This window comes from Daphnia magna, linkage group LG2 (assembly GCF_020631705.1).
Source record: "Daphnia magna isolate NIES linkage group LG2, ASM2063170v1.1, whole genome shotgun sequence".
NCBI lineage: Eukaryota > Metazoa > Arthropoda > Branchiopoda > Diplostraca > Daphniidae > Daphnia > Daphnia magna.
The window spans coordinates 16997931-17025560 of NC_059183.1; the positions used below are offsets into that span (position 1 = coordinate 16997931).

General features: G+C 38.4%; 2 protein-coding genes and 6 long non-coding RNA genes across 28 annotated transcripts; 4 read left to right on the plus strand and 4 right to left on the minus strand.

Moving 5' to 3' along the window:
* The first annotated feature begins 2374 nt into the window (after positions 1–2374).
* LOC116917577 lies at positions 2375–6355 on the plus strand. 3 transcript variants are annotated; one of them, XR_006643129.1, is made up of 6 exons: positions 2375–2522; positions 2851–3062; positions 4617–4917; positions 5052–6044; positions 6113–6191; positions 6264–6355. It is a non-coding gene; the product is annotated as an uncharacterized LOC116917577 (long non-coding RNA). The 3 variants fall into 3 exon arrangements; XR_006643128.1 differs by having other exon boundaries at positions 4617–6044; XR_006643130.1 differs by having other exon boundaries at positions 2851–2996; positions 4617–6044.
* On the minus strand, positions 2628–4363 carry LOC123469775. Its single transcript, XR_006643132.1, has 4 exons — positions 4228–4363; positions 4014–4136; positions 2873–3052; positions 2628–2817 (listed from the first exon to the last, which is right to left on the minus strand). It is a non-coding gene; the product is annotated as an uncharacterized LOC123469775 (long non-coding RNA).
* Positions 6356–6666: 311 nt separating the features above from the next.
* LOC123469774 lies at positions 6667–7500 on the plus strand. Its single transcript, XR_006643131.1, has 2 exons — positions 6667–6853; positions 6916–7500. It is a non-coding gene; the product is annotated as an uncharacterized LOC123469774 (long non-coding RNA).
* A 1732-nt stretch (positions 7501–9232) lies between these two features.
* LOC116916151 lies at positions 9233–12346 on the plus strand. Of its 11 annotated transcripts, XR_006643210.1 has the most exons (11): positions 9233–9543; positions 9630–9754; positions 9830–9975; positions 10384–10450; positions 10506–10630; positions 10727–10808; positions 10873–11105; positions 11169–11293; positions 11377–11868; positions 11931–11999; positions 12130–12346. It is a non-coding gene; the product is annotated as an uncharacterized LOC116916151 (long non-coding RNA). The 11 variants fall into 11 exon arrangements; XR_006643204.1 differs by having other exon boundaries at positions 10506–11105; positions 11377–11501; positions 11622–11868; XR_006643208.1 differs by having other exon boundaries at positions 10506–10808.
* Positions 12347–13370: 1024 nt separating this feature from the next.
* Positions 13371–14395, minus strand: LOC116916184. Its single transcript, XR_004390474.2, has 6 exons — positions 14336–14395; positions 14118–14267; positions 13937–14050; positions 13805–13876; positions 13571–13741; positions 13371–13475 (listed from the first exon to the last, which is right to left on the minus strand). It is a non-coding gene; the product is annotated as an uncharacterized LOC116916184 (long non-coding RNA).
* Positions 14396–14397: 2 nt separating this feature from the next.
* Positions 14398–19593, minus strand: LOC116915892. Of its 9 annotated transcripts, none has more exons than XR_006643101.1 (13): positions 19371–19592; positions 18954–19308; positions 18774–18897; positions 18598–18678; positions 18306–18532; positions 18119–18240; positions 17905–18029; positions 17264–17799; positions 17050–17184; positions 16351–16990; positions 15285–16286; positions 14523–14650; positions 14398–14457 (listed from the first exon to the last, which is right to left on the minus strand). It is a non-coding gene; the product is annotated as an uncharacterized LOC116915892 (long non-coding RNA). The 9 variants fall into 9 exon arrangements; XR_006643098.1 differs by having other exon boundaries at positions 16351–16772; positions 16838–16990; positions 18306–18678; XR_004390321.2 differs by having other exon boundaries at positions 17264–17513; positions 17635–17799; positions 18306–18678; positions 19371–19505.
* A 366-nt stretch (positions 19594–19959) lies between these two features.
* LOC116917777 (tRNA pseudouridine(38/39) synthase) lies at positions 19960–22293 on the plus strand. Its single transcript, XM_032923375.2, is given in 12 exon segments — positions 19960–20233; positions 20305–20429; positions 20510–20540; positions 20605–20735; positions 20805–20824; positions 20933–20952; positions 21023–21265; positions 21373–21648; positions 21650–21663; positions 21733–21882; positions 21939–22072; positions 22133–22293. Coding segments are annotated over 12 exon segments (1296 nt in total). The 5' UTR covers positions 19960–20161; the 3' UTR covers positions 22213–22293.
* Positions 22076–25197, minus strand: LOC116917776 (E3 ubiquitin-protein ligase AMFR). Its single transcript, XM_032923374.2, has 7 exons — positions 24701–25197; positions 24367–24624; positions 24046–24292; positions 23901–23974; positions 23572–23839; positions 23280–23503; positions 22076–23212 (listed from the first exon to the last, which is right to left on the minus strand). Exons 1-7 carry the CDS (start codon positions 24971–24973, stop codon positions 22871–22873), a joined length of 1686 nt encoding a protein of 561 aa, XP_032779265.2. The 5' UTR covers positions 24974–25197; the 3' UTR covers positions 22076–22870.
* Positions 25198–27630: the final 2433 nt, after the last annotated feature.

A 27630-nucleotide genomic window follows, 5' to 3' on the forward strand; every position in this document is an offset into this window, starting at 1 on the left:
TCCCACGGCGATCCTCGACGTCCTGGTGCTCCTCTTCGGTGGTGCTGGGGCCCTCCTATATACATAAAAAAACATGGTTAGACAGTTAAAATGCTAAAACATATACCTCAGGATCCTTGGCGACGATCTCGTTGCTCCCACGGCGATCCTCGATGTACCCGGTGCTCCTCTTCGGTGGTGCTGGGGCCCTCCTATATACATAAAAAAAACATGGTTAGACAGTTAAAATGCTAAAACATATACCTCAGGATCCTTGGCGACGATCTCGTTGCTCCCACGGCGATCCTCGATGTCCCGGTGCTCCTCTTCGGTGGTGCTGGGGCCCTCCTATATACATAAAAAAAACATGGTTAGACAGTTAAAATGCTAAAACATATACCTCAGGATCCTTGGCGACGATCTCGTTGAACCCACGGCGATCCTCGATGTCCCGGTGCTCCTCTTCGGTGGTGCTGGGGCCCTCCTATATACATAAAAAAACATGGTTAGACAGTTAAAATGCTAAAACATATACCTCAGGATCCTTGGCGACGATCTCGTTGAACTCCACGGCGATCCTCGATGTCCCGGTGCTCCTCTTCGGTGGTGCTGGGGCCCTCCTATATACATAAAAAAAAACATGGTTAGACAGTTAAAATGCTAAAACATATACCTCAGGATCCTTGGCGACGATCTCGTTGCTCCCACGGCGATCCTCGATGTCCCGGTGCTCCTCTTCGGTGGTGCTGGGGCCCTCCTATATACATAAAAAAACATGGTTAGACAGTTAAAATGCTAAAACATATACCTCAGGATCCTTGGCGACGATCTCGTTGCTCCCACGGCGATCCTCGATGTCCCGGTGCTCCTCTTCGGTGGTGCTGGGGCCCTCCTATATACATAAAAAAACATGGTTAGACAGTTAAAATGCTAAAACATATACCTCAGGATCCTTGGCGACGATCTCGCTGCTCCCACGGTGATCCTCGATGTCCCGGTGCTCCTCTTCGGTGGTGCTGGGGCCCTCCTATATACATAAAAAAAACATGGTTAGACAGTTAAAATGCTAAAACATATACCTCAGGATCCTTGGCGACGATCTCGTTGAACCCACGGCGATCCTCGATGTCCCGGTGCTCCTCTTCGGTGGTGCTGGGGCCCTCCTATATACATAAAAAAAAACATGGTTAGACAGTTAAAATGCTAAAACATATACCTCAGGATCCTTGGCGACGATCTCGTTGCTCCCACGGCGATCCTCGATGTCCCGGTGCTCCTCTTCGGTGGTGCTGGGGCCCTCCTATATACATAAAAAAAACATGGTTAGACAGTTAAAATGCTAAAACATATACCTCAGGATCCTTGGCGACGATCTCGCTTGCTCCCACGGTGATCCTCGATGTCCCGGTGCTCCTCTTCGGTGGTGCTGGGGCCCTCCTATATACATAAAAAAACATGGTTAGACAGTTAAAATGTTAAAACATATACCTCAGGATCCTTGGCGACGATCTCGTTGAACCCACGGCGATCCTCGATGTCCCGGTGCTCCTCTTCGGTGGTGCTGGGGCCCTCCTATATACATAAAAAAAACATGGTTAGACAGTTAAAATGCTAAAACATATACCTCAGGATCCTTGGCGACGATCTTCTTGCTCCTGCGGCGATCCACGATGTCCAGTGTCCTCTTCGGCCTCCAGAGATTGCCCTCCTGTTCACACAGAAACGAGAACAAAAAAAAAAATATGTTTTGAATAATCATATAAGGCAAGTTTAATCTTAACTATAACAGTCATCAACCACAGACATAACAATCACATATTATTACAAAATTCCTGAAAAAAAAATTTGATTAACGATGATTCGTTAGTTAGTATAGCCGGGAGGTCGTTTAGGATTGACGGGGTATTTGCAAAATGTGCGAAGAAGTCGAAAAATACAAAATATAAAAATGGCCGAGATAATGTTTCTATGCAAAAGCAACGAGTGAGATTAGGACCCGGCAAATTACGGCTAGACATATGCAACTAAACTAAACCAGTGCAGAGGCAATACCAATTAAGTGCGGGTGCAGTGCTTTTTTAGTTCGTGATTGGTGTATATGCAAATTAAGAAAGATATCCAGCTTGTGAACGCAAATTTAATCCATATGCAAAAGTGTGAATCACTACACCGACCATTAAAGCGACAAATTTACAGTAGTGCATATTGTGCAGGTGAGTGTACTGAGCTACTGAGCTGGAAAGGGGAAAATGGGTTTGATTCTTTTGTCATTGAATTGCCCAAGGTTGTTCGTCTATTAAAGCAAGGTCATTGAACGAGATTGGGTCAAAAGAACGGCCATATCTCTGAAATCACGTGGAAATCTTTCGACCTTCAAAATTATGTTCCTCTACCCTCAACTTTTATTCCGGGTAACCAGAATGCGGAAGGTGTCAACGTGTATATAAGGCGGTAGCCAACACTTCATTTCACAGTCGTGCTGGGGTCTTCCACTGCATCTGTACTGTTGCTTCAACACTATCTCAGGACGCATCGCTTTCTTGGTAAGTTTTAATCTTTGGTGTTTGTTTTGTTTGTCTTTCGTAGTAACAAGTTCACATGGTTGTACTTTGAAAAGTCAAAGGTCGAAAACTATGTAAGCTCGAGTACATTCTAAACTACATCCTTTTATAATGTAATTGCCAATTTATGAAAATTTTTATTGTGTATTTCGACACCGATCTTGTGGGACTTGCCATTCGTCGTCAACTATAATTCAATCATCCTTTTGTAAATTCCTTGCTGTTGGATTGGATCCATCAATTGTTCGTCCATTTCATGTCATTGGTTAACTATTGGCTATTTAAAAATCTCATTGATTCATTTTCATAGCTTGTTAATTACCAACGTATACCCGAGGATAAAATGGGTAGTGAATTCTAAGGAGCGTCGATCTACCAATAACATGTCCCTGCCAAGTCAAAGACAATCGATTCCGCAAAAGCGTATCTGGTCAAAATGCGAGTTCGGGCGCCACGGTGAGCTTAGTGTTCATTTACTATAAGACGCCCTCGGCTGCAAAACGGCCTTCACACTAGAGAAAAGTAATGTTTTACAATTTTTCATCCTTTTGATCTATTTTCATAGTTGCAGCTAGATTTCACATTTAGTCTGTGTATACTACATTTCTCCTTCTGATAAACAAAATTAACTTAAATTAATAGTGTTTCATTGTTAGGCAATCAATTATCCATATAATAATTTCAATGCTTTCAGGTCGTACCAAGAGGGAGAGGAATATTTATTACTGAATTTGAGTCTTACTTTGGACACAAAACCAGGAAATGTACATTCTACGACGTTTCACGTCTATGCTTGTTGCTTGGACGAAAAGAACAAAGGAATTTTGATTCTGCCTAACATAGACAAAATTTGCGGTAGATTGCATGTAATTTGTATGAAAAACTCGTAACAATTAACGTTCGGTTGCATATTATTCACATGGACGTTAATCGCCAGAAAGATGTTGACAACGCTCGTCATTATGTGGAAAACTGTTTTCGGAACATGGTCTATGGACTATAGTACACAATGCTGGTTGGAATTTAACAAACGATAAAAAGAAAAATTATTATCTCTTAAATTTTCATTTATTACCTATTTTCGTATATGTGCAACAGATTAGATGATATTTAAAGAGACAAATTCGAATCGGTGAAATCTATTGATTTCTATCTATCTATCTATTTTCTCGGTGAGTACTATTTGAAATTTGACTTAAGACCGAAAGGATACGTCTTAATCTAGGGCTCGGCCCCACGGCGTTCGGGCACGATCGTCGCGATCAGATTAAGGCTTAATCTGATGTTTTTGTACTATGTTGAGAATAGACAGAAACAAACAGCAGTCTTTTTATAAATGCCATTACAGGAGCAAATTCCAAGAACTGCTATTTGAAAATCTCAATGAATTATTTCTTGTCTACTTTCTTGATTGACCGCCTGAAATTCATTTTCCATGCTGACTAATGGTTAGTTCTTAGCAATCCTGCCTACCTGTTGACTTGTTGAGTATGTGACAAAAGTAATATTAGTTTCTGGGTGTGCTTGTTGTCCTCTTTTTTATTAGCCTCAATTGTAGGATGTTATCGTACAAAACTGCCCAGCATGTAAATGTTACTGTAAAATTTATAAATATAAGATTATTAAGCATTTAAGTATTAGGAACAAGCATTGGGACCAGTGTAGGTTTAATTGCTTCTTTAGTTACTTGATTAACTTTCTTGCTCTTAGATTTGTGATGATTTCCCAGTACGTTTTTTAGCTTTGTTGTTAGCATGGTATAATAGTTTAGAGGGACGTCTACTGCTTAAGGATTCCCTATCTGCAAAAGTGTCGTGTTTTTCAGAAACGTAGTTAGCAGCACCTGTCCGCAGCAACTTGAAAGTTAAAAATTCTTTAAGCCTCGCTTACACTAGAGGGTTTTTTAAGCTTTTAAGCTTTTAATTTTAAGAAGTTAAGGTATTATTATAAAATATTATATATGTAATGCTATTTATTATAAGATATTATTTAAGTATATTATATTATTAAAAGATTAAGGAACTAAAAGACCCTAAAATTTCACCTCGGCTAGGGCCATTTATTTTTTTTTTGCAGAAAATAATCACCATCCACCAACGCCATCTAGCGGCCACGATACGCACCTTTTTGAAATCCCACCCACTGGAGGAGTGGCTGAATCACTATCGATCACTACGACCATTTCTAACAATTAATATCGATTTTATCGTGCCAGTTCAGATACAGGTGAATGTCTCAGTGATAATACATTTGTTTTTGTTTTCTAAACGTTTATCAATAACTGGTTTTCAATACTGTTTATCTCGCTTGTTGCAATAACATACCAGTTTATCTCGCCGTTGAAATGGACGACGCTGTCTGGAGTGTTTGTTGCGTTGTAAGTCATGTTTCTCTTTTGTATTGTTTTTGTTTTTGTATGCGCACACGTGCATTTAACGTATAAAACCTAATGTTATGATTATGCCTTTGATGTCCGATGATTGTACTCATGTATATTTTTGTGTCATTTAGAATCTAGTCGATTAAAACCACAATAAGTGTCCTCAGTGTCGCATATTCACTCCGGTTAGTGCCGGGCAAATCTCTGTGAATGAGGATCTCCAAACCGATCACGATTTGATGGCCCTACTTTTCCAAACAAAAAAAAAATTATTATCACAGAGACATTCACCTGTATCTGCCACTGGCACGATAAAATCGATATTAATTGTTGGAAATGGTTATAGGAATCGATAGTGATTCAGCTCCTCCGCCAGTGGGTGGGATTTCAAAAAAGGTGCATGCCGTGGCCGCTAGATGGCGATGGTGGATGGTGATAATTTTCTGCGAAATAAAATTAAATGGCCCTAGCCGATGGGCTGAAATTTTAGGGGGTAATTTGGCGTTCCGTAGGGATGATGGTTAAGGACCCCGTCTAAAGATTTATGGATATGAGTATGTTGGTTCAAGTCTATCTTTTGTCATGTTATCAATGTGAGTAAAATTTTAGAAATTTTTTATTTGATCTCGAAGTGAAAATGTTTAATCCGTCTATAGATTTTTTGCCTAAATGATTAATTCAATTAACTACAAGAACAAGAAGAAAATTTTTCATTAACATGATAATAAAACTTATATTTTTTTAACATACTACTTTTTTCTTTTTAACAACTCAATTGCCATATTGCTGTCAAACTAGCACACTTTTCATTTCAAAAACTTGATTTCCTTTTGTTTTATCTTTATCCTTGTGTTTATGTAACTATAACAAGTGTTAAAGTTTTTTGGGGGTGTTTTTCAAAGAGGCTATATTTGCGAGCGCCAGATGGTGTCGTCGTAACCCTTGTTTATCTAGGGAACGCCTACCCGGCATAGGAGGTATTTGAGTTTACAGGCCTTAAGCATTAAGTAGGCCTTGGTCGTTGGTCGATTTCGATCGCCATTGTACAGTTAATGGCGTCGCGCATTGGAAGTATATGCGTGTGTGAATTTCGATGAGCGTTGTACACCTTGGAGGCCTCGTTGGTAATCGTATTGATAATAAAGGTACGTAAGGCAATTAGTTATGGAATAATTTCTCACTTTGTTCTTAGACTCGCCAGTTGAAGATACGTGTGCACAGTGTTAGTGCTTGGGTGCCTCGAGAGGAAATTGCAGAACATAGCCATACAGGTAAAAGTCAGAAGTCGTTTGGTTTTTGTTCAACATGTTTCATTGTAATTTGATTTTGTATTGTTCATGCAGTATGGTGTCCTTCAACAATGTCCAACCATGGAATGAGTCCCATGTGACTGAGACAAACAACTGATGCTTTTGCATTTTGAATGTCTAAATTTTTATAATTGTATTTCATACAAGCTTCTGTCCTGCGTCGGCCAATAGGGTCCAGCAATCACATGGTCCGCTTGTGTCATCATGCAATCATTTGGGACGTGATTTGCCAGCTATTGGTTTAGATGGCAAAAAAGCATGGATTGGTAAGATCGTATAATAATTGTTAATATTTAACTCTTGTTATTTTGTTATTGGCTTTAGGATCAAATTTTATTCCCACTCATTTGGAATCCTGATGTTTATAGTTGTGCGGGACATTCTCGTCTGTTCGGTACGATAACGTACGAAATCTTCAGCCATGAACGTGGTTCTGGCTCACCGATTTGTTCCCTGTGCGTCCGAAATTTTCGCCTTTCCAGAGATTATTGTCCGCGTCCGAGAAAGTTGAACGACGATTATACCTGAATCGCTTGCTTAACTGACGAGCCAAAAATTACGAGCGAATGACCAACCCAGTGGAATTCTGGATTCTTAACCATACTTGGTCAATACAATTTCAGGTAGTCAGCCCACCCTGATGGTAAATTAGTAAAATGAAACCCCACATGACTTTTTACTTTAGGTTCGACATTAGTGGATTGCAAGGAGGTTTCACATTAGAGAAACGCGAGCAGCAGTGTGAAGATTACATCCGGCGCATGGTCGGATAAGTTCGTGCTCATGCTGGTAAATGGCGGGATCGATCCCGCCGTTTGTGCTGCCCTTTTCCATAAAGCACTTCTGTAGGAGTGACGACTCGCCATCTATATCGATAACGGTTTCTTGCGTAAATACAGGAGGAACAGATCGTCACTAGTTTACAGCAACTCGGGCTCAATCTTCGGGTAATTTGAGATACCTTTTTGGACCGTTCAGAATCTTATGATTGGAACAAATTTCCAAAATTCGTCGTCCTGTCACATCTCGGAATCTGTTTGGGTATAGCGTTTTGGGTTTAAATCCTTACAGAATTGAATGACTACCTTGGTCGAATGCTTTGTTTTGTTTACGTTGATTATGCTTCAATCCTTTACAAGTGGGAAAAGCTTGCGTTTAGGCAGCAAGAAGGTATTGTGCGTGTCCACGTACGAATCATGGCTTAATGGGTGAGCATCAGATTGTGACGCTGGATGATAGTGGATCAAATATAACACAATATATTTGCTGATTCACTTTATTGACGTTATCACTTATAGTTTACAACCGGTTTTGTAATTTAACTTGGCAACTTTAAATTATTACAAGTGTGAACATGTAATAATCTGCAGTAGGAGCCTATTCTAAGTTGTTCTGCGTTAAAGATCCCTAAACCTGCATTGCCAGAAGGTTATCACATGCGCCTAGCAACTTCATGGTCCGAGGTTCGATTCCCAGTAGGTTCTTGTTGTCTTGGGCTTCAAACCCCCTAGGGGTCTACTCTCCACGTCGCTAGTCGGGTCGAGAAACTTATAGGTTTATAGTTTCCCCGATTATAATTTTTTAATTTCATGCATGACTGGGAGGAGGGGATTACCCGCTACCCAGTAAACCGCACCTACCTATCCTAAAAATCGCTAATCGGCTTTACCATTCAAGTAATTACTTTTTAAGCAATTATTTAACAAAAATCGATAGAGATTATCAAGAGCCATCCATTTCGACAATTTTTATAAATTTTAACCAATTGTTTTCCCGATTATGATTTTTATTGGGGCAGGAAATTCCCTGAGACTCGTCAAGCCACACCGACCTACACAAAAAATAGCCAATTGGTTTACTGCTCAAGTAGATCCTTCTAAAGCGATAATTTAACAGAAATGGATACGTCTTGATGAGAGCTATCCATTTCTGTAAAATTTGTCTATTCCATATTTATATTTTTACGGGTAACGTTAAAGTTATTAATACATATTATACGTAGTAGAGTAAAAAAAAAAAAAAAAATTTTAAAAAAAAAAAAAAAAAAAAAAAAAAAAAAAAAAAAAAAAAAAAAAAAAAAAAAAAAAAAAAAAAAAAAAAAAAAAAAAAAAAAAAAAAAAAAAAAAAAAAAAAAAAAAAAAAAAAAAAAAAAAAAAAAAAAAATTTTTTTTTTTTTTTTTTTTTTTATATAGAATATATAGGATGTAAATATATAAGGATATATATAATGTATAGGACGTAATATATAGGAATAATACGCATTATATATTTTATAGCAATAATACGTAGTAACACGCAAACTGTTTACGGATTAAATGTGAAGTATGTGTTGGCTGAAGTATTGAATCGTTAAAAGACCGGAAAAGAATCGATTCTTTGGAAGGCCCTATCCTTTAGCATTGGCGTATTTATCGTCTGCACGTTGGGCGTAGACCTTGTTGGGCGACGCACATTGGAATTTGATTGACCTGAATTTGGAATTGGATGCATGTACGCCTTGATGTGGCGTTGCATGTGGTAGGCCCAGTCAGTAATGGTAAGCGTAATAAATTAGGGTATGTAAGGCAATTAGTTATGCGATAATATCTCACTTAGTTTGCAGACTGGTCATTTGATGATACGTTTTCACAGTGGTAGTGCTTGGGTGCCTCAACATGAACTACTCTATTTCCTATGAAACCCATGTAATTTTTTAAAATTTTTTATTAAATTAAATTTTTTTAAATAATTATTGTCTTACCAAATGTCCCTATATTGAAAATTAACCCTTAAAAAGATATTAAATATTTTCTATCAGAAAATAGAGAAATTGGGCGAGCCGCCGGTGCCATCTGGGAGCCAAAAATCCTAACTGATTGCTGGTTTTCTTTCTACAATTTCAAGTTCAGTTGTCAATCAGCAAGATCATGCGATTTTAGTTGATAGATGGCACCCGACAATTTCCAGGTCAATCAGCAAGAACTTGCGATTTTTGGTTGATAGATGGCACCGGCGGCGCCCAATTCCCCCTCCTACTAAAATTAAAATCGCAATATCTTCTTAAATGATACGTTTTATAAAGAAAAAATTGGATGGTTACAATCGCCTTTTAAAGCTGCATTTAATGGTGTATTTTTTATTTTTTCATGAAAATAGCCCACATCGACACCCTTTAACAAGGCGAGATAGGGAAAGAGTCCCGTCCTTTAGTTACAGTAGTCCATGGTCCAACCATGGAATGAGTCACTGAGATGTGACTAAGTCAACCAAACGGGGCAACAACAATTAGACAGCATTGAAATTAGTCAGTGGAAAACAACACATTCATTCCTGAGTATGGTTTTGATTTTATCTATCCTTATTGTATATTTAATTTTTATGGTTATTATTTTAACATTAATATCTGCGGTTTTTCTTTAGCATGATTGAGATTTGCCATGTTTTCAGGCTAACTGGAAGGATTCCTCTTTTTCACAGAAATTTTATCATTTTCATGGTATACTAAACTGCTTGCTGGTGGATTGTCACTTGGCATCATTCGAATGGTACAGTATATTTGTACATTATTTCTTTTAGTTTTTACCTTCTATCATCTTTTCACAGTGTTGGCATTTCTTCAGGTTTGGTCCATATCAGCAGTGTTATGATGCACTTCTTAAGTACACAAATCCCTCAGAAAATATTCTAATTGAAATTAGGAAAATTTCTGCCCTTCATGCAGAACTGCACAATGATGGGTTCATATAAACAAGCTTGAAATAACAAGGTAGTATGAAATATCTTCTCTTGGATGTTTTTGTCTATGGATTTGTTTGAGATGACCCTTGAGGCAGGAAGCTTTTCCTGCTTCTTACAAAAGGGGACATTGGATGCCTTAATGTCTAATACCAACCAAGTGTCATTGCAAAGATAGGTAAAAGACATATCAACATAGATCATACTTTGAGTGATGGTGACATATGGTAAAAAGAGAAAGCAGTATGAACATTTGCTGCATCATTTACTTCTATTATTTATTTCTTCAACATATCTTTTTAACTTCTATTGGTTTTATTTGTGGAAAGAATATCTTGAATGGGAGAATTGGATCACAATTGACTAGATGTTCTACTATTTTTAATGAGTTTATCACAAAGAATTTTTTACTTAATTATGTTCTGTTTCTGTATTGTAGGTAGAATAATCGCAATTTCGTGGTAGTAATTCGCGAGAGATATGCCAATAGGGTTTCGCTGTTTTCAGTAAGTGTATCAGCAAGAATATTATACTGAAGCATACTTAATTTCTTTAATGTAGATTCACAATCGTAATGGATTTGAAGAGGATATTGATGGAAGTTTTGGTGTAAAAAAGTATAAGTACATGTTCGTTGGAAGGGTAACCGAAGAGTTCCGGATCCTTATACTATCGTACATGTTATGGTATTTTTACAAAATCATAGAAGTGCTTATCTGGGCCGCCTTGTTTTCTGTGGCCCCGTTTCCCCTTGACTTATATTATTTTCTTTAACCCTTTAGTGTGTTTAAAACTAAAGGCTAAAAGAGGAAGAATGATTCAAAAATTGTGGGATAGAATCATCAAAGAATTATACTCGTTTAGGTAATCCAAGGAAATAAGAAAGAGTAATAACTCGGCGTAGTCTTCGATTTCATCTTTTTAAAAGCTGTTTTTACTGTCCATGGGAATTTTTTGGTCGAGACGTTATGGGTGTCTTAAATGCACTGAAGGTTGCGTTAGATGTCATAATCCCCATCAAAAGGGAACGCTTAAAATCCCAGGTGGCGATGGTAATTAGTGGCAATGTTACGGTGTAGGTAACTTCAGAAAATGTGATGCTAGCTGATGTAAACCGCACCAGCTGTGCTAATACCAAGTCTGTCTCATTATGCAGGCTAGGTATCTTTTCTAACAAAATTTGTCTTATCAAGTTTTTTTTCTTGTTAACTGATTCTCATTTAGCAGGAAAAGGTTGTGAGAGTAGCAGAAGAAGAGGAAATTGCAGTAAACCCGGTTTTGAAAGAAGCCAAACATTCTGACAATATGGGAGCTCAGTCTGTGGAAACAAAAACCTCATGTTTCAGGTAGTAAGCTATCTTGAACAAACCCAAAGTTTCACACATAGATCTACTTAAACATTCTTTGTTTCTTAAATTGATATCGACGTCAGGAAAGACGAAAGGAACACATCGTTCCTCAGCTACATCTGAGGACTACTGTCACCGAAAGAAAATCACCTTGCTTATAGACTCGGAAGGTGAAAGCAAGACCCAAAAATTTGCAACAACGAAGCAAGTAAGAAGTATTTTGGCAGTTTATCGTGCACGCAAAGCTAAATAGTCAATTAAATAAAATTTTCTTAACACATTTTACATGACCATTCGTTTAAAACGATATTATGTCCTCCACTGTTAGTTACAGACGACAATTTGTAAATGCGTCACAACATGCCCATAAAAATTCTACGGAGTTGGTTATTTCGCCCCTAGATGTCTTGAAAATATACTGAAAATGTCAGCTGTCCCGTCGGCTGTTCTATTTCGCGTGGCCTCGGACTGAGGATGTCTGCTGAAACGAACGTCTCTCTTTTTGAAATTTTACCTCCGATTCCGTGTGTTTTCAGTTGCATCTTGTGAATTCCATCAATGCAGAGTTGTTCAAGGTATTAAGGAAAAAATTCATGTCAAATAAATATCGTACCACATATATTTTTAACTTTTACAGGAGGAACATGGTTTGGCTTTGCTATCGCGTTTTTCATCTCCGTTTTGATATACCCATTTTGTTTCAAAGGTGATACGTAAAAAATAGAGTTCTTTATATTATTTTCCTCTATCTAAATCTCTTAGATTCTTGGAGGTGTCATCAGGTGATGTTAGAATTTGTTGTTAATAATTTTAAGTTTTTCAAATTGTGCTTTCAGGTCTTTGGGATGTACCTGATGTACTGTGGTGGCTGCAAAATCATTCAATGACTTGGTTCAATCCAGGTCTTGGTTTTTTAAATAGTGGTTTACAGTTTTAATTTGCAGAGATCCTGGAGTCACCTGATGTGTTTCATTGGCGTTGGAGTCACTCGGTGACAGAAGAGAATGCCACTCATGTTATGTTGTCAGTGTAAATAAAACATATCCAGTATCATTCTTGTATTTGTTGAATCTTTACCTCATTCAACAGAAACAAAGGAGTTAAAGATGGTAATGGTTAATTCCTTTTGTGATGCCACCATGTGAAATTAGTTTGTTTCAGTCAGTTTATCCCTTTTTTTTGCCAAGTGATTGCACTTGAAGTCAAATGGAACAAAGAAAACAATTAATTCACTGATGTTTCACCGACTGTGAAATCTATTGCAATAAGTACTATTGTGATGGCTAGACTTAGAGTGAAAAAGGTTGGGAAAACAAATAATCTAAGTTTATCTTTAATTTGCATAAATTCGAATAAGGTGAAATGAAAGATCTAATCTAAGTTTATCTTTAATTTGCATAAATTCGAATAAGGTGAAATGAAAGAAACACGAAGAATAAATTTAAAATTGAATTTTTTTTTATTGTCCCACCTCCTCCCAACAATTCCACCACTATTTTACATAACAATAAATTACACAAAAATATTTACACAAACATACATACATTTAACTAAGTTAACCCGTTGGCTGCCAGGCCACGCAACCCGTAGGTTGCTTAAACTACAGTATCTAAACATCGCGTCTTAAGGATCGCGAACAAGGTGGGACTTGTCCGAAGACAAGTCCGGGCTGACACGGTGACGGAATCCATTACAGGGAATGCACACCCTCAGGAATCCGCCACCGCATCGACAAAGAGAAGTCCCTACTGGTGCATTGCCTAAGGCGCCTTGCGGCGAAGGCCATTGCGGCCGGTCCCTACGAGCTACAAAAAAAATGGGACGCAAACGGGGTGGCAGCCAACGGGTTAACTTAAACACAACAATGCAAAATAAAACAATACCAGGACGACGATCCACGGTGAATTCCCTACGTGAAGGGCGAAGGAGAAGCCGGCGACAAAGTGTTGGCGTAGAAAAAGACGGCGATGAAACAAAGGCGGAGACGGCCAAGACGACGAGACGGAGATGAAGGCGAAGACGGCCAAGACGACGAGATGGAGATGAAGGCGAAGACGGCGAAGACGAGAGACGGGGGGACGGCCAAGACGACGAGACGGAGATGAAGGCGAAGACGTCAACGAAGACAGCGATGAGGTGAAGTCGTAGACAACAACGACAGGAAGATGAAGAAAATGTAGTTCTAAATAGAATAAATGAGGCAAAAAAAGAAGTAAATGATTTTTAGCGGAAAATGGCATTTGTCTGATAAAACGATGAAAAAGACAAAGAACTTACGCGTGTGGTTTACTGGGGGCGAAACTACAGAAATTGTCAAAACGGTAGTGTTGTACCGAAGGAAGATGAATATTTGCAGTCCTATCACAGAAGTTTTTCTTAGTTAAGCCCATCCATGTGAGCTGGCTAAGTAATGGTGAGCAGAACAGCAGGATTAACAATGAAGATTTTCTGTTTATACAACAAAGATTTCTTAAAAATTAGAAATCCAGATAATCCACCAAATTAAAATACCATGGAAAGGCAATGACGAGGAACCTTATTCAATGTTGGTATTCCGTAGACTAGGAAGAGAGGAAGAGAAGCCTGTGTAGATAAAATTTTTACAGATGTGGGTAGTGGAAGATAAATAATGTTCTGAAATACCACACTGAAGAGTTGAAGGGTGTGGATGATGGTTGGCTAATCAGAGAAACTTGGAAATCTGGATACCTGGGATGTTGAGGGCTGATGGTTAGCAACACAAAGTAGATGAAGACTCTGTCATTGACGGACAAGAGAATACATCATAAGCTTAAACAAAAGGCTTAAGGTACATTAACATTACTTGAACTGGATGGTGATCTTTATGTAAGCAATAGTGGCCTTCTTGAAGTGTCAGGATCTCTTTGTGGTACATTAATAGCAGGAATGCAGGCTGCTGGTTTGCAGCTGGCATAGCTGACAAGGCGAAACACCACCATATACAAAAAGCAATCTATTTCAAGGGTTTCCTTTTAAATACATACCCAACGATAGTTCAATGCTGAATAGATAACAACATACCGTAAATTTCTGGACGAAAAATCCTTTGAAACACAAAACAGGATAACGTAACAAACACCCAATTAACTTGTCACTCATAATCTTCATCATAGACGTACATCAACGCCATCTAGAGTTTCCGCCTACAACCAAAAATTAAATTTTACTTTGAATGTTGAAATAAGTACAATTCTTGCTTTCAAAGTACTTCAATTTTGCTAATCTCTGATAGCTGAATTCCAATTTGAGGCATAACATCCTAGAATATCAACTACTAGTTGCAGCACGAAACGCTAAACATTGGTAGGTAAAACTGTCGTAGCTCGTAGGATCAGCCTGTAGTGTTGAAAGCAAGAAAAACATGGAATAATAGCTACCACATCCATAAGCATGCGAGAAAAGTATTTGAAATTGTTATAAAAATACAGCTCATTTTTTACTTTTTGCTGATTGTCACGAAAATTTTCCGGAAGTAACCAGAAAAAGCCAATATCTCCGGAAATAGTGATCCCATAACAGAACGAGTAGGATTTTCGTGACCCTTTTAAAATTTGGGTTGGGAATGACTTGTTTTCAGCCAAAAGTCGGATTTGACAAAAATCGCGATTTTTCATGAACTCAGGAAATTTTGCGATTTTTGACGATTTTGGGGTATTTTGAGTTAATACATGGAATCGACCCCAAATTTAACGAGGATCACAAAAATGTAAATCTTTTTTCTGGCAGATCAACAAATAAGGAGTTATTGTTATTGGGCATTTTAAAACCGGAAGTAAAACCGGAAATCGAAAAAATGAACTTTGTTTTCCTTTTAATGGTTAACAAGATTTTGATAGTTGTAAAAGTAAACTATTGTTAATAAAAGCTATGCGGTGTTTTAAAAGTTCTAAAAGTACAATTTCAGTTCTGACACCTAAATAGACTTGAATCGAAAAATCATACATTTAAAACGATTAAACCTCTTACTTACTTGGTATTTAGTAAAAACCTGCAACCGAAATATGACAGTACTTGTCAAAACAATGTTTTGGGTTCTACTAGTATCTGGCTGGATGCAGCTAGACTGCGCAAGGCCCTTTCAATGGTTCGTCTGCTCACGAACTGCCGCGTATGCGTAAATGAAAATGCCATGAGGAATTACAGTTTTATACTTTTATTACCCTCCAGTTATCCATGTATTGGTATTCTTCATGGATAACCCAACAAGTATCATCATTAAATCCCCCTGAAAAGTGAAGAACACCTCTGGGTTTTAAGAATAAAGATTGGGTACCACTGCTAAACGCCACCTGCCAGTTCCAAGCACAGATTCATTGGGCAAAGTAAAGAGTCCATTCTTAAAACCGTCATCTGACGCTTCAATCAGCAGTACCTTTTCCGCTTACCAAAGACGTCAGAGCTGTTCTTCACTTTTAGAAGCCGACGTACCCTTTCCTACAGTCATACTTTATGGTACCATTATGAATAGATCTTAACAATTTCCGAACATTTACCACATTTCCTAAATGTTTAATCTCAGGAAATTGCATAACGCCTCGAACAGCCTTCGGAGAGCAACAACAACCCACCTAGCTGCACATTAACAATGTTTAATTTGTTCCACGAAAACCAAATGCACCCATTATTTCCGACAAGTGTGCATGTATATTAAGGAAAACTCAACAAGTCATCACCTGAATTTTTCCTAAGAAGCGAGTTAAAGGGATTTTCACGAGACGACAAAGCTGATAAATTTTCCAATTTCTAAAGTCTATACTCATTCCACTATTATAATGTATACCATCTCAATCTGGTCAGTGATACAATTCCGCATCCGTGTCCTGTAAAGAGTGGCGGAGATTATTTGCCTAACCAACGTTCGTAAATCATATCATTCCCACTCCGTTGTCCAGGATGGTTTCGCCGTCAGATCATACAAGACCCTGAAAATTCCTGGAACTGTTAAGACGACTTCAACCATCTTGTCTACAACCTAATTAGCGGTATCCATGTTTACAGCAAGATCTGCTAAAAAAATGTACCCACTTTTTACGTACCTCTTGGGGCAAGTGGGTATCATGAATTGCAGGAAGCCCAGTCATAAAATCCTGTGAAAAGAATGATCGAAAAATGACTGATCACTGGCATGATGGAATGCGTTGACTCGAATCGCGATAAAAGTGAAAGGGATCAAGACGATTGGCATCTGTTCTAGTTTCTCAGAGCAACCCGAATACCGTAATATTTTATTTGCCAAATAATCCGCTTCCCTCAAGATCACCAAAATTTTACTCGTTAAGTAGGTAGGTGTAACGTCTGTCACCGATTCACGCACAGGCTTTCCGAATACGTAGCAAACACGATTGACAATATTACACACACGCTGTATTAAGCGGGCGTAGGAGGCTAGATCATTCCAGTTTGGTTGTGTCTGATCAGAGCTCAGTTCTACGCAATAGCTATAAGTCCGGCAATCTCCCTGCAAGGAAGAGAACCATCTTTATAAAAGACGCTGTTCTTCCGACGTCGCAATTTGAATCCGACTTGCGTCTCAACGAAATCAGCTTCCAAAAACAGTTCTTCGGCATAAATGATTCGAATTGACAAAACCAGGGAGCAGGAAACGGGCGACGTTCGAGTAATTCTGTGGACAGACCCAGCTCGCGACCTAAGACCTAACTTCATCTTTATGGAAGTCTGTTGGGAAAAATTGCGAAAAGAGTAAAGATCTTACTGGAATGCCACAACGCAATTACCTTTAAGAGGTTCTACTACACGGCCATAAATGCACAACTGACGAACCATTTCGGAACCGTTATGAGTCTTTATGGCATCAGCGCGCGAAGAAGCCATATGCGAAGTGGATTCAATTAAATCCGGTATCAAAGCAACTGTAATATTTTCATATATGATGATATTGAATATTAGGCAATATAATACATTCAACAACAAAAAAGAAAAGTTTGATACCTTGTCCGAGAAGTAGATTATTCCAAGTGACATTTAAATCGTTAGCCGTTCTATCTACCACTTTGACAAACATATCGCCAATAATTCGACGTTTTTCTTCCGGATAAACAGTCCGACACAACGACAAAGTTTGGCGATCATGCACGTTGGTGGAAGCATCGTAGAAAGTCAAACTTGCTTTAACAACCCAAAACAATTCGAAACATCAAATCTGATCGCTGGTATGACAAGAGGAATGAGAAGCCACTGTCTGGAAAAGAACTCGGTCATAGAACAAGAATTATAAAACATAGAATTTGAGATGTGACAGGACGATCAAATTTTGACCAATTATAAGATTCTGAACGGTCCAGAAAAGTATCTCAAATTACCCGAAGATAGAGCCCGATTTGCTGTAAACTAGTGACGACTTGCTCGGATTCGTCTTTACGCAGGAAACCGTTAACAATATGGATTTTTTTATCGTTCTGGTTACTGCAGTATTAATTTCTCGGATGCGACGCATTTACATATTGTGGTTTGTAACAGTGGAGGACCTAAAATCGTTTTAAGAAAATTGTTATGTAAAACGTGTTAAGGAAAGTTTATTGAATTGACTATTTAGCTTTGCATGCACGATAATCTGCCAAAATACTTCTTACTTGCTTCGTTGTTGCAAATTTTTGGGTCTCGCTTTCACCTTCCGAGTCTATAAGCGAGGTGATTTTCATTCGGTGACAGTGGTCCTCAGAACTAGCTTAGGAACGATGTGTTCCTTTTGTCTTTCCTGATGTCGATATAAATTTAAGAAATGAAGAATGTTTAAGCAGATCTATGTGTGAAACTTTGGGTTTGTCGTATGTCGAGATAGCTTACTATCTGAAACATAGGGTTTTTGTTTCCACCGGCTGAGCTCCCATATCATCGGAATGTTTGGCTTCTTTCAAAACCGGGTTTACTGCAATTTCCTCTTCTCCTGCTACTCTCACAACCTTTTCCTGGTAAATGAGAATCGGTTAACAACAGGAAAATTTGATAAGACAAATTTTGTTAGAAAAGATACCTAGGCGGCAAAAGTGAGACAGACTTGGTAATAGCACAGCTGGTGCGGTTTACATCAGCTAGCGTCACACTTTCTGAGGTTATCTACACCGTAACATTGTCACTAATTACCATCGCCCCCTGGGATTTTCAGCGTTGCCTTTTTGTTGGGGATCTAATTCAACCTTCAGTGCCTTTAAGACACCCATTACGTCTCGACCAAAAAAGTTCCACGCACAGAAAAAACCGCTTTTAAAACAGACGGAATCGAAGACTGTGCCGAGTTATTACTCTTTCTTATTTCATTGGATTACCTAAACGAGTATAATTCTTTGATGATTCTCTCCCACAATTTTTGAATCATTCTTCTTCTTTTAGCCTTGAGTTTTACACGGCTATAGGGTTAAAGAAAATAATATAAGTCAAGGGGAAACAGGACCACAGAAAAGAAGGGGGTCCAGATAAGCACTTCATGATTTTATAAAAATACCATAACATGTGCAATAGCAATAGGATCCAGAACTCTTCGGTTGCCCATCCATCAAACATGTACTTTTACTTTTTTATACCAGAACTCCACCAATATCCTCTTCAAATCCATTACGATTGTGAATCTACATTAAAGAAATTAAGTATAGGTTCAGTATAATATTCTTGCTGATACACTTACTGAAAACAGCAAACCCCTGTTGGGTTTGCCCAATAAAAATTAAACATACAATAAGCATAGATAAACTCAAAACCATCCTCAGGAATGAATGTTTTGTTTTCCACAGACTAATTCCATTGCTGACTGATTGTTGTTGCCCCATTTGGTTGACTTAGTCGCATGCCACTCATTCCATGGATGGACATAACAGATTGTTGAAGGACATACTACTGCTGAAACAACACAAAATCAAATAAAAATTTTAAAAATCTTCTATGAGTTTTAGCTCTATGGGTGGCTATGCTCTGCGATTCTCTCTTGAGGCACCCAATCACTACCACTGTGCACACGAATCATCAAATGACCAGTCTGCGAACTAAGTGAGATATTATGGCATAACTAATTGCCTTACATACCCTAATTTATTCATACGCTTACCATTACAGACGGGACCTCCCACATGCAACGCCACATCAAGTCGCACATGCATCCACTTCCAAGTTCCAATCCACGTCGCCGCCATTCCGCCATTGACTGTACAGTACCGATCGAAATGGGCCTAACAATCGATCGATAAGTTCAATATGTAGTGGACTCCTCCTTCGTTGAAGGCGTGGTCTATTAAAATTCCTACTATTAGTGTCATTTTTTACCGTTAGATGACAATGCTAGTTAGCTATTTATTTTCTACATAAACGATCAGCTAGCGATAAGAGTTGTCTATTAAAAAATGGATCAAACGGCGTTCCGTAACCGCATGCCATACCATAAATCCTTAACGAGATATTAATTATTTTCTATCAGAAAATAGGGAAAAGGGCGGGCCGCCGGTGCCATCTGGGAGCCAAAAATCCTACTCATTGCTTGTTTTCTTTCTACAATTTCAAGTTCAGTTGTCAATCATTTGATTTTTAGTTGATAGATGGCATCGGCGGCCCGCCCTTTTCCCCCTCCTTCCAAAATTAAAATCGCAATATCTTCTTAAATGATACGTTTTATAAAGAAAAAAATCGGTGGTTAGAATCGCCTTTAAAGCTTTATTTAATGGTGTATTTTTATTTTTTTTTCGTGAAAATAGCCCACCCGACCCGACACCCTTTAACAACGCGAGGGAAAGAATCCCGTCCTTTAGTTAGAGTAGTCCATGCCACAGTTGTCACAGCACAGTTCTGTAATCGCCGCCTAGTCTAGGAGTTTCAAATACCACGTGAGTGGATTCGGAAATCAACATGTCAAATATAAAAATTATTAAACCTCGTGTTGCACGTGAAACTCAAGATCTTCAGACACTGTCGAAAGAAGTAAAATAAGTCGATGCCTTTGTTTAAAGCAAAGCAAAATATGACAACGAATTTTTATTTTGGTTTTTAAGGAACTTATTGCACGTATCCAACAACTAGAGTCACATGTTACTCAACTAAGAAATTTGCTGAATCCTAAACTCACATCAAATAAACAGGGAAATAAACCTGGCTCTAAAGTGTTTGACCATAAAAAGTATAATACTAGCAATCACAAAAGTATCAGCAGTGTGCTGATGTTTTGATTACATTTTTCAATAAAACCTTTTTTTACAGATATGCCAAGAGACATGTGCTACTACAAGTGGTAATCAGTTTTATATGTTTTTATTTTTATTTGGAACATGAACATTAATTTTTGTTCCAACCAGGCATATGTTGGATGGGATTATGCTGGCTTTGTTGTACAAGAACACACAGAAAAAACTATTGAAGCAGAGTTGTTTAAAGCATTAGAGAAAACACGGCTTGTAGAAAGTCGTGAAACAAGCAATTACCACAGGTAATTTTTTTTAAGTGTTTATTTTGAAGGAATTTTCTTTACATTATTATTTACCCTAATGATCATTAGGTGTGGGAGAACTGATAAAGGTAAAACCTTAGACGGTGATTTGAAACTAAAGTGTTATACTTACTGTTTATTTATTTTTGTTTGTTTTGTTTTTTCTCTTTCTTTTTTTTTCTTCTTTACATAAATAGGTGTCAGCTCGTTTGGGCAGGTACATAGTTTTCCTGTTTTTTAGTGTTATTTCTATTTTATCATTGACTTACAGTTCTTACAATATGCAGGCAGTGTCTCTTGATCTTCGGTCAAATTTATCAGAAGGCAAAGGAGTTTTTGTACCAGATGGCCATCAAGCTAAAGTTGGGAACACTGATGAAATTGCCTATGTTGGCATACTAAATAAGGTGCTTCCCCCTGAAATTAGGGTGGTGGCATGGGCACCAGTTAACAAAACTCTAAGTGCACGCTTTGACTGCCGCCAAAGAACTTATCACTACTATTTTCCCATGGCCAATCTTGACATTCAGGTAAATTCCACACAATTTAAGTGGCATGTTTTTTGTTTGTTTGTTTTTTGTTTTTTTTTTCTATCTAGCAATCATACGTTGGTATGTTTAATTGTTAATTCGTGTAGAGTATGAGAGTGGCTGCGCAATACCTCATAGGAGAGCACGATTTTCGCAATTTTTGTAAAATGGACGTGGGCAATGGCGTCATCAAATTTCATCGACGGATAATAGATATCCAAATTGAAGCAATCGATAATTCAGCGAATAGTTATTCGATGATCCGTTTGGAATTAAAAGGACAAGCTTTTCTTTGGCATCAAGTTAGATGCATTGTAGCGATACTTTTTTTAGTTGGACAGGGCAAAGAAGAGGTGAAAATTATCCAGGAATTGCTTGATGTCGGAATCTAATCCACGGTGAGACTGATTCTGCCAACCTAGTTTTTTTTTATCTTGTCAAAATTAATTTTTACATGAATTCTACAGGAAACCACAGTATGGCATGGCTTCTGAAGTACCTCTTAATCTATTCTCCTGCACCTATTCTGATGAGGACTGCCAATGGATTTATGACGCGGAAACTTTTCAATATGTTATAAGCGGTTATCAGATGCTTTGGACAGAAAATATAGTCAAGTACGTAAAGCAAAGGGAACACGATTAGATGTGTTTAATTTGTTTGTTTGCCACAGAGCAACAATGCTAAGAGAAATGCTGGATAGTCTCGAAAAATTAGCAGGCATCAAAATCGAAAATCAGCTAAAAGGACTGGTTCACGGGATTGAACCAAAAACGTACTTGCCACTAATGAAAAGGCAGAAATGCGGTATTATATATTCAAGTATTGTTTTTTTAATTTTACGAATTGAAGTTACATATTTTATAGAAAGTTTGGAAGAGCGTATCAATGCATATGCCAAACGTCAACGGATAGAGGTTACGGAGACTAAAAACGCTTCTGCGTAACATCTTCCTGTACTTTTTGCTTTAATTAAAATTTTGGAAGACCAATATGAATCACGGACGACCGTGTTAAGGCAATGTTAACACATTTAAACAAGTATTGATCCCGACTTACAGGCAAATAGTTTATAAATGATTCAAACTGGGAGTGGTACTTTAAGGGGAATCCTCATAATTGACGTCTAGTGGAATTCAGTCAAAATTTTGCAACAGGAATTGGGAATCTTTTATTTGCGTTAAAGTCTGCGTTTATTACAAATCATAACGCCGCTGTTATGAAACTAAACTCAGATGATAAAGAAAAACTTTAAATCGCTTGTCTGCTGGCCAGTTTTAAATCGACCATTCCCTTTAAAAAAATTCTACACAAACTGGGTCGTTATAAAATTAGTTGCACACCAGTATTTTAGTAAAACCACAGTTGTATGCCGTTTTAGGCAGTCTGTGATAGGACTAGGTAATGCAGAACGAATTCCATCATTCGGGTACGACTGCAATCAGGCGAACGCTTCGTTCCTTGATCTTGTTCCCACAAAAAAGGCACGATCTACGCGTGGATGACTATACAAGCAAATTGGACAAGGAGACATACTGTTTCGTTAAGTTAAAAACTTGGGAACTAAAAGAAAATGTGTAACCAGAACAAAGAGTCGCGTACGGATCAACTTTCAAGGTTAGGGGAAACGCTATTGACGACTTGTCTTTGCAGAAAACGATTTCTAGCTTCTTCAATCAAATCGTGCTTACGAAAATGAAGGATTTTTTGCCTTTCATTGGGATCATCGACAAAAATTTTTTCCGGTTCCTCAGAGGACTCACAAGAATTACCTTCTTTCGTAACGAACGTAGGCAATGTTAATAGACTAGGTTCTTGCTGGAAGCTAGGAAGCGTCGGCAGCAAACGTCCATCTAAGATATTCTCAACAGTCAAATCGAGAGAGCCTGTTTGTCGCAGATCATCAATGAGAACTCCGAATGAATAGTCGGGAAACATCTGAAGAACCTATATACCAGCATTGAAAGTGTACAGTATGTGAAGAATAAGTTTGTATAACTGAACTTTTTCATACCTGTTCAGCTAAACCTTCCAATTGAGAGTTTTCTGAACCTGATCCCAGGGAAGCATCGGCATTTTGTTGCAACAATCGACTCCAACTCGTCCAAGATGTTAAACTTGCATTCTCACGGGAACGGGACTGCAAACCAGGGATCCCGTTTTTGGAATCATCTTCCAACAACTGACGTCGACAGGTTGGACAAGTGGGATCCTGCTCCAGCCAATGTAGCAGACAGCCTATTATGCATTACATGCCGAAAAAGAATTTGATTTCAAGAAAGAAGATTGCTCAACATTTTGAATACCATGATGAAAGTGGTGGCCACATGGAAGTCGCCTGGCAACGGCAGCTGCTTCCCAACAAATGGCACATTTGTTATCCTCCCACTCAGACTCGAGTTCGAAGTAACGTTGTTCCAGAGGACAGCTTGTCTGCACAATTTGCAGCATTCGCCGATAGTTACCATGCCGGCGGAGTCGGCCACAGAGCTGCTCATACAAAACTCGCAATTGCATGAAAATGACCAAGGATGCCATGGAAAGTAGCATATTCGCTCGCACAAGCATGTGGATCTTAAACAAAGTTCAAGAAAGGTTATTCAGCCACCTGAAACTAATACATTATGTTTCTTACATGGTGTGCCAAATCTACAACCAGGCATGAAATCTCCACCGTCAACTCCACGTAGTACGACGCGGGACTCCACCCTATGATCCAACAATCGTCAGATGTTTGAGCACATCGAGAGTCTTTGTTGCAAATGCGCAACTCAAGTAACCTTGAGAGAGCTGATGAACAGGCGGCTGGAAAGACTGCAGGTAAAGGATGTATCGAGCGATGACATGGCTGGTGCGCAAAGCCAAAAGTACACATTCCGGAGCCACCAAGGCGAAAGTTATCCATCCGGCCCGCTGACCAACGGCGAGACAAACCAAAAACAATATACCTGATGAAACCAGTATTGATCCTAAGAGGATGAGCAGACGAAGGTGCCGATGCCGAGGGGTACAGGGAGTCATTGATAACTAGATTCGGGCAAACAGAAGATTAGTATGATTCCTAAACCTTTTTAAGATTAAAGTAGACAGAAACCAGTTACATATTCAAATCTGTCTTGGCAAAGTTGAGCATGAATGTGAAGAAAGCCAATAACTGAAAACCAGGAGCCCCATAATATCACTCCTTCCATGCTTTGAACATTTATGATGCCAAATATGAAGATAAATTTGTAGAATACAAAGTTCCAGAACTTGTCTTTGATATGCTGAAGTTCTGATACTCTTAGTTCACCAAACACTTGCTTCTGGAGCCAGTTCCCAAATAGTACAAGAATGCAGTAAGCCATGTTCACAACAGTCTGAAAATAATGTCCAAAAATCAAGAGGTTAAAATCTTATTATGAACACATAACAAAATAAACAGCCTGTTCTCACCCAAATGCATAAACTGTCTTGAATAGAAAACGAGACAATATCTTGAGCTCTGGAACTTAGCCAGTAACGAGACAAGAGGGTTGAAATGTACACTTGCAGCGTATTTGGAGTATCTTGGCTAATGTTTCTCGTTTCAATAAATTGCAACCTCCATTCAGAGTCTAGAGTTTTTTCTGCAGCATAATGAAGAGACCAAGCTAAGAGAGAAACACTGACTACCGCGTAAGCTTCTAAGCTCGGGAGGGGTAACCGCTCAAGTAATAAGACGGGCATTTTGTCATTGACACAGAAACCAGAAAAATTAGGTTCACTCTACAGTCGAACTATTACATATACCCGATCTTCATTGCACTTTCAATCATCAGCAAAAATAACTGGGAGAAGCCAGTAGAGCGATTCGGGGCAATTCCATCTAGATACCACTACGTTATCTAAGTACCATTTTGATAAGAAGGTGGCCTGCCAAATAAGCAATTTAGTCAAGGCAAATGAAAACAAAAACCCTGTCAGACTAAAAATGAGGGCTAAACAGCATCTGACATACTTTTTGCTGAGACTTCCGCAACCTCGAAATTCGTAATATTTTTATGTTCTTAAAACTCAGACTTGATAAGATTATTTTTATTTACTTTGATTTTATGACAATCGAAAATCGACCAAAAATACGTGAGAATAGGATTGTGTTTTATAAAATTCGAATATTCGAATAAATTTGACTAGAATGTACTTTGCAAAAATAGGACTGAAATTTTCTCTCGATTTTTAGCACTAATTAATTCTGTTGGAAAAATAGGAACCGTATAAATATGATTGGGAATTTACAGTCTTATGTCTCTACTTATACGTTTTTTTCAGGATAAACCCCTCTGTTCCATTGCTGAAATTGCCCTTTTCAACATCATCTGTTGTCTTTTCTCGAATGACAAAACACCCACTTGTTTGGAAAATCACACCACGTGTTTACTGTATGCTATGCAGCCTGATTTGAATTGTATTCCAGATTGAACCTTGAGAAGAAACGAAATTTTTCATGTTTGATGGAAACGATCTAGAAGACAAAAAGAAAGAAAAGAAAACGTAAGGGTTTTCAGCTGTCTAGCCGATTTAATCTTTTTGTCGTAGCCCTGAAAAAATAGCGTGTCATTTCGCGATGTCATTTAACGACCAGGGACGGAAGGAGACCTTGCCATTTGTACGTTTTACACATGTTGACGCCTGACTCTCGTCCGTTACATTTGTTACAATTGGTCGTCAAGTAACGTAAAATGGGATCGCTGTCAAGACTGGTTTCCCTCAAATGTTCCTCGCTTCCCTAACGCCCGCCTGCGACAGTTTGACAATTGAAAAATCAAGGTTTGTATTTAAATATCACGCTATATTTTGCTCTGTTAGAATTGTGAAACAGGGGCTTTAATATCAATAAACGAGTAGCGAATTGCTAGACAGATATGGAGAAGTTTAGCACCTTTTTGAGAGATCAACACCGAGAGGTGTCTAGCGACTTCTCAGGGTCTTTTCTTCCTTTGCGTACACAGTTAAATAAATCTGCGCGTTATTTCCATGTTTGTAGCTCCGAATGTGCCATTGGAAAAACATTTTAAAAAAGGCGTTCCTACAACAGGTTGATTGTTTAGTTCTAGTCTAGACCTAGTCATGTGCTCTTAATAAAAACGCTAATGCATTAACAGTATAGTTCCATCCGTTAGGCCTGTTAACCCAAATTGAAGATAGACTACTATTTAACGGTTCGAGTTAAGAGGTTCAATATTTATTTTTATTTTTATTGTTTCTGCAAGAGGAAACACGTCTTAGAATTTTATCCAACGTTCTGAGCGTTCTGAGTTTTTCCTAAACTATTGGAAGCGACCGTTCATTTATTTATTTATTTATTTATTTTCAGTTGAATTTTCAAATGGTTGGTTTTATGTTGAACAATTAGTATAGGCTTGGCGTCAGCAGTTGTTCACGAGCCCGCTACGTGCAGCTTGAAGAAGCCATTTTGTCACATTGAAAACAGAAAACCAGATCACACCGTAATCACGCTTGGCTTGCATTCTTTTTTGCGACAAAAATAAAAGGCAGAAAAAAAAGGTTCCTTTTCCCACAATTGGTATAATCAGTTTTCTTTTACTTCAATGAAGCTTTCGTTTCTCCATTTTCTGGAAGTTTCTTTTTACCCGTCCTTCACGCCTATACGTCTACCCTTCACCGTGCGTATGCTCATGTTTTCAGACGGCCGTCCTTTTGAGAAATATTCAAAATTTGCTTTAAATGCGGCAAGCCTTCAATTATTAAATATTTTAGCAGATGGATGCCTGTTACACCCACTGAGGAATTTAAAAAGCTATCGCACCTTCCAGACGAAAATGGGATTGCCCTTAAACCAATATATTACAACTGTATATGTCAACTGCATGTTCTTTGTTTATTTTTTTTTTACAGCATTGAACGTTCACGTGACGGAAGGAAACGTGTCAGTAACAGTTCTAATTGTTTTCCGACTAATGGTACAACGCGCGGCTAACGGGTATTGATCATGTTAACGTCAACCGCCCGACCTATTGATACACTTTGAATTGCATGCCACTTAAATAATGGTTACGTTGGGTTCATTCGTTGGTGTAATGTATGGGTTCCCCTTTTTGTTTCGCCACCCATGCTTGACCGCACGCGTGACCGGACTATTCACGTGGCATCACTTTTTTCCGTTATGCCTTCCTAATTTCTGGATGTTGAAAGTCTCGCTTGAAAATCCAAATCCTTTTCCGATACGTACAAAATGAGTGTCACCTTTTATTTTCGGCACTTAAAGCGAAGGTGGGAAGGGTCAGCTACCAAAAATGTGACCAACCATCTTACAAAAACTTTATCTTTTATCTTTCTCTTTCTTCGAAGAAAAAAGCGTTCATCTCAAAGGCATGTCAAAGTCA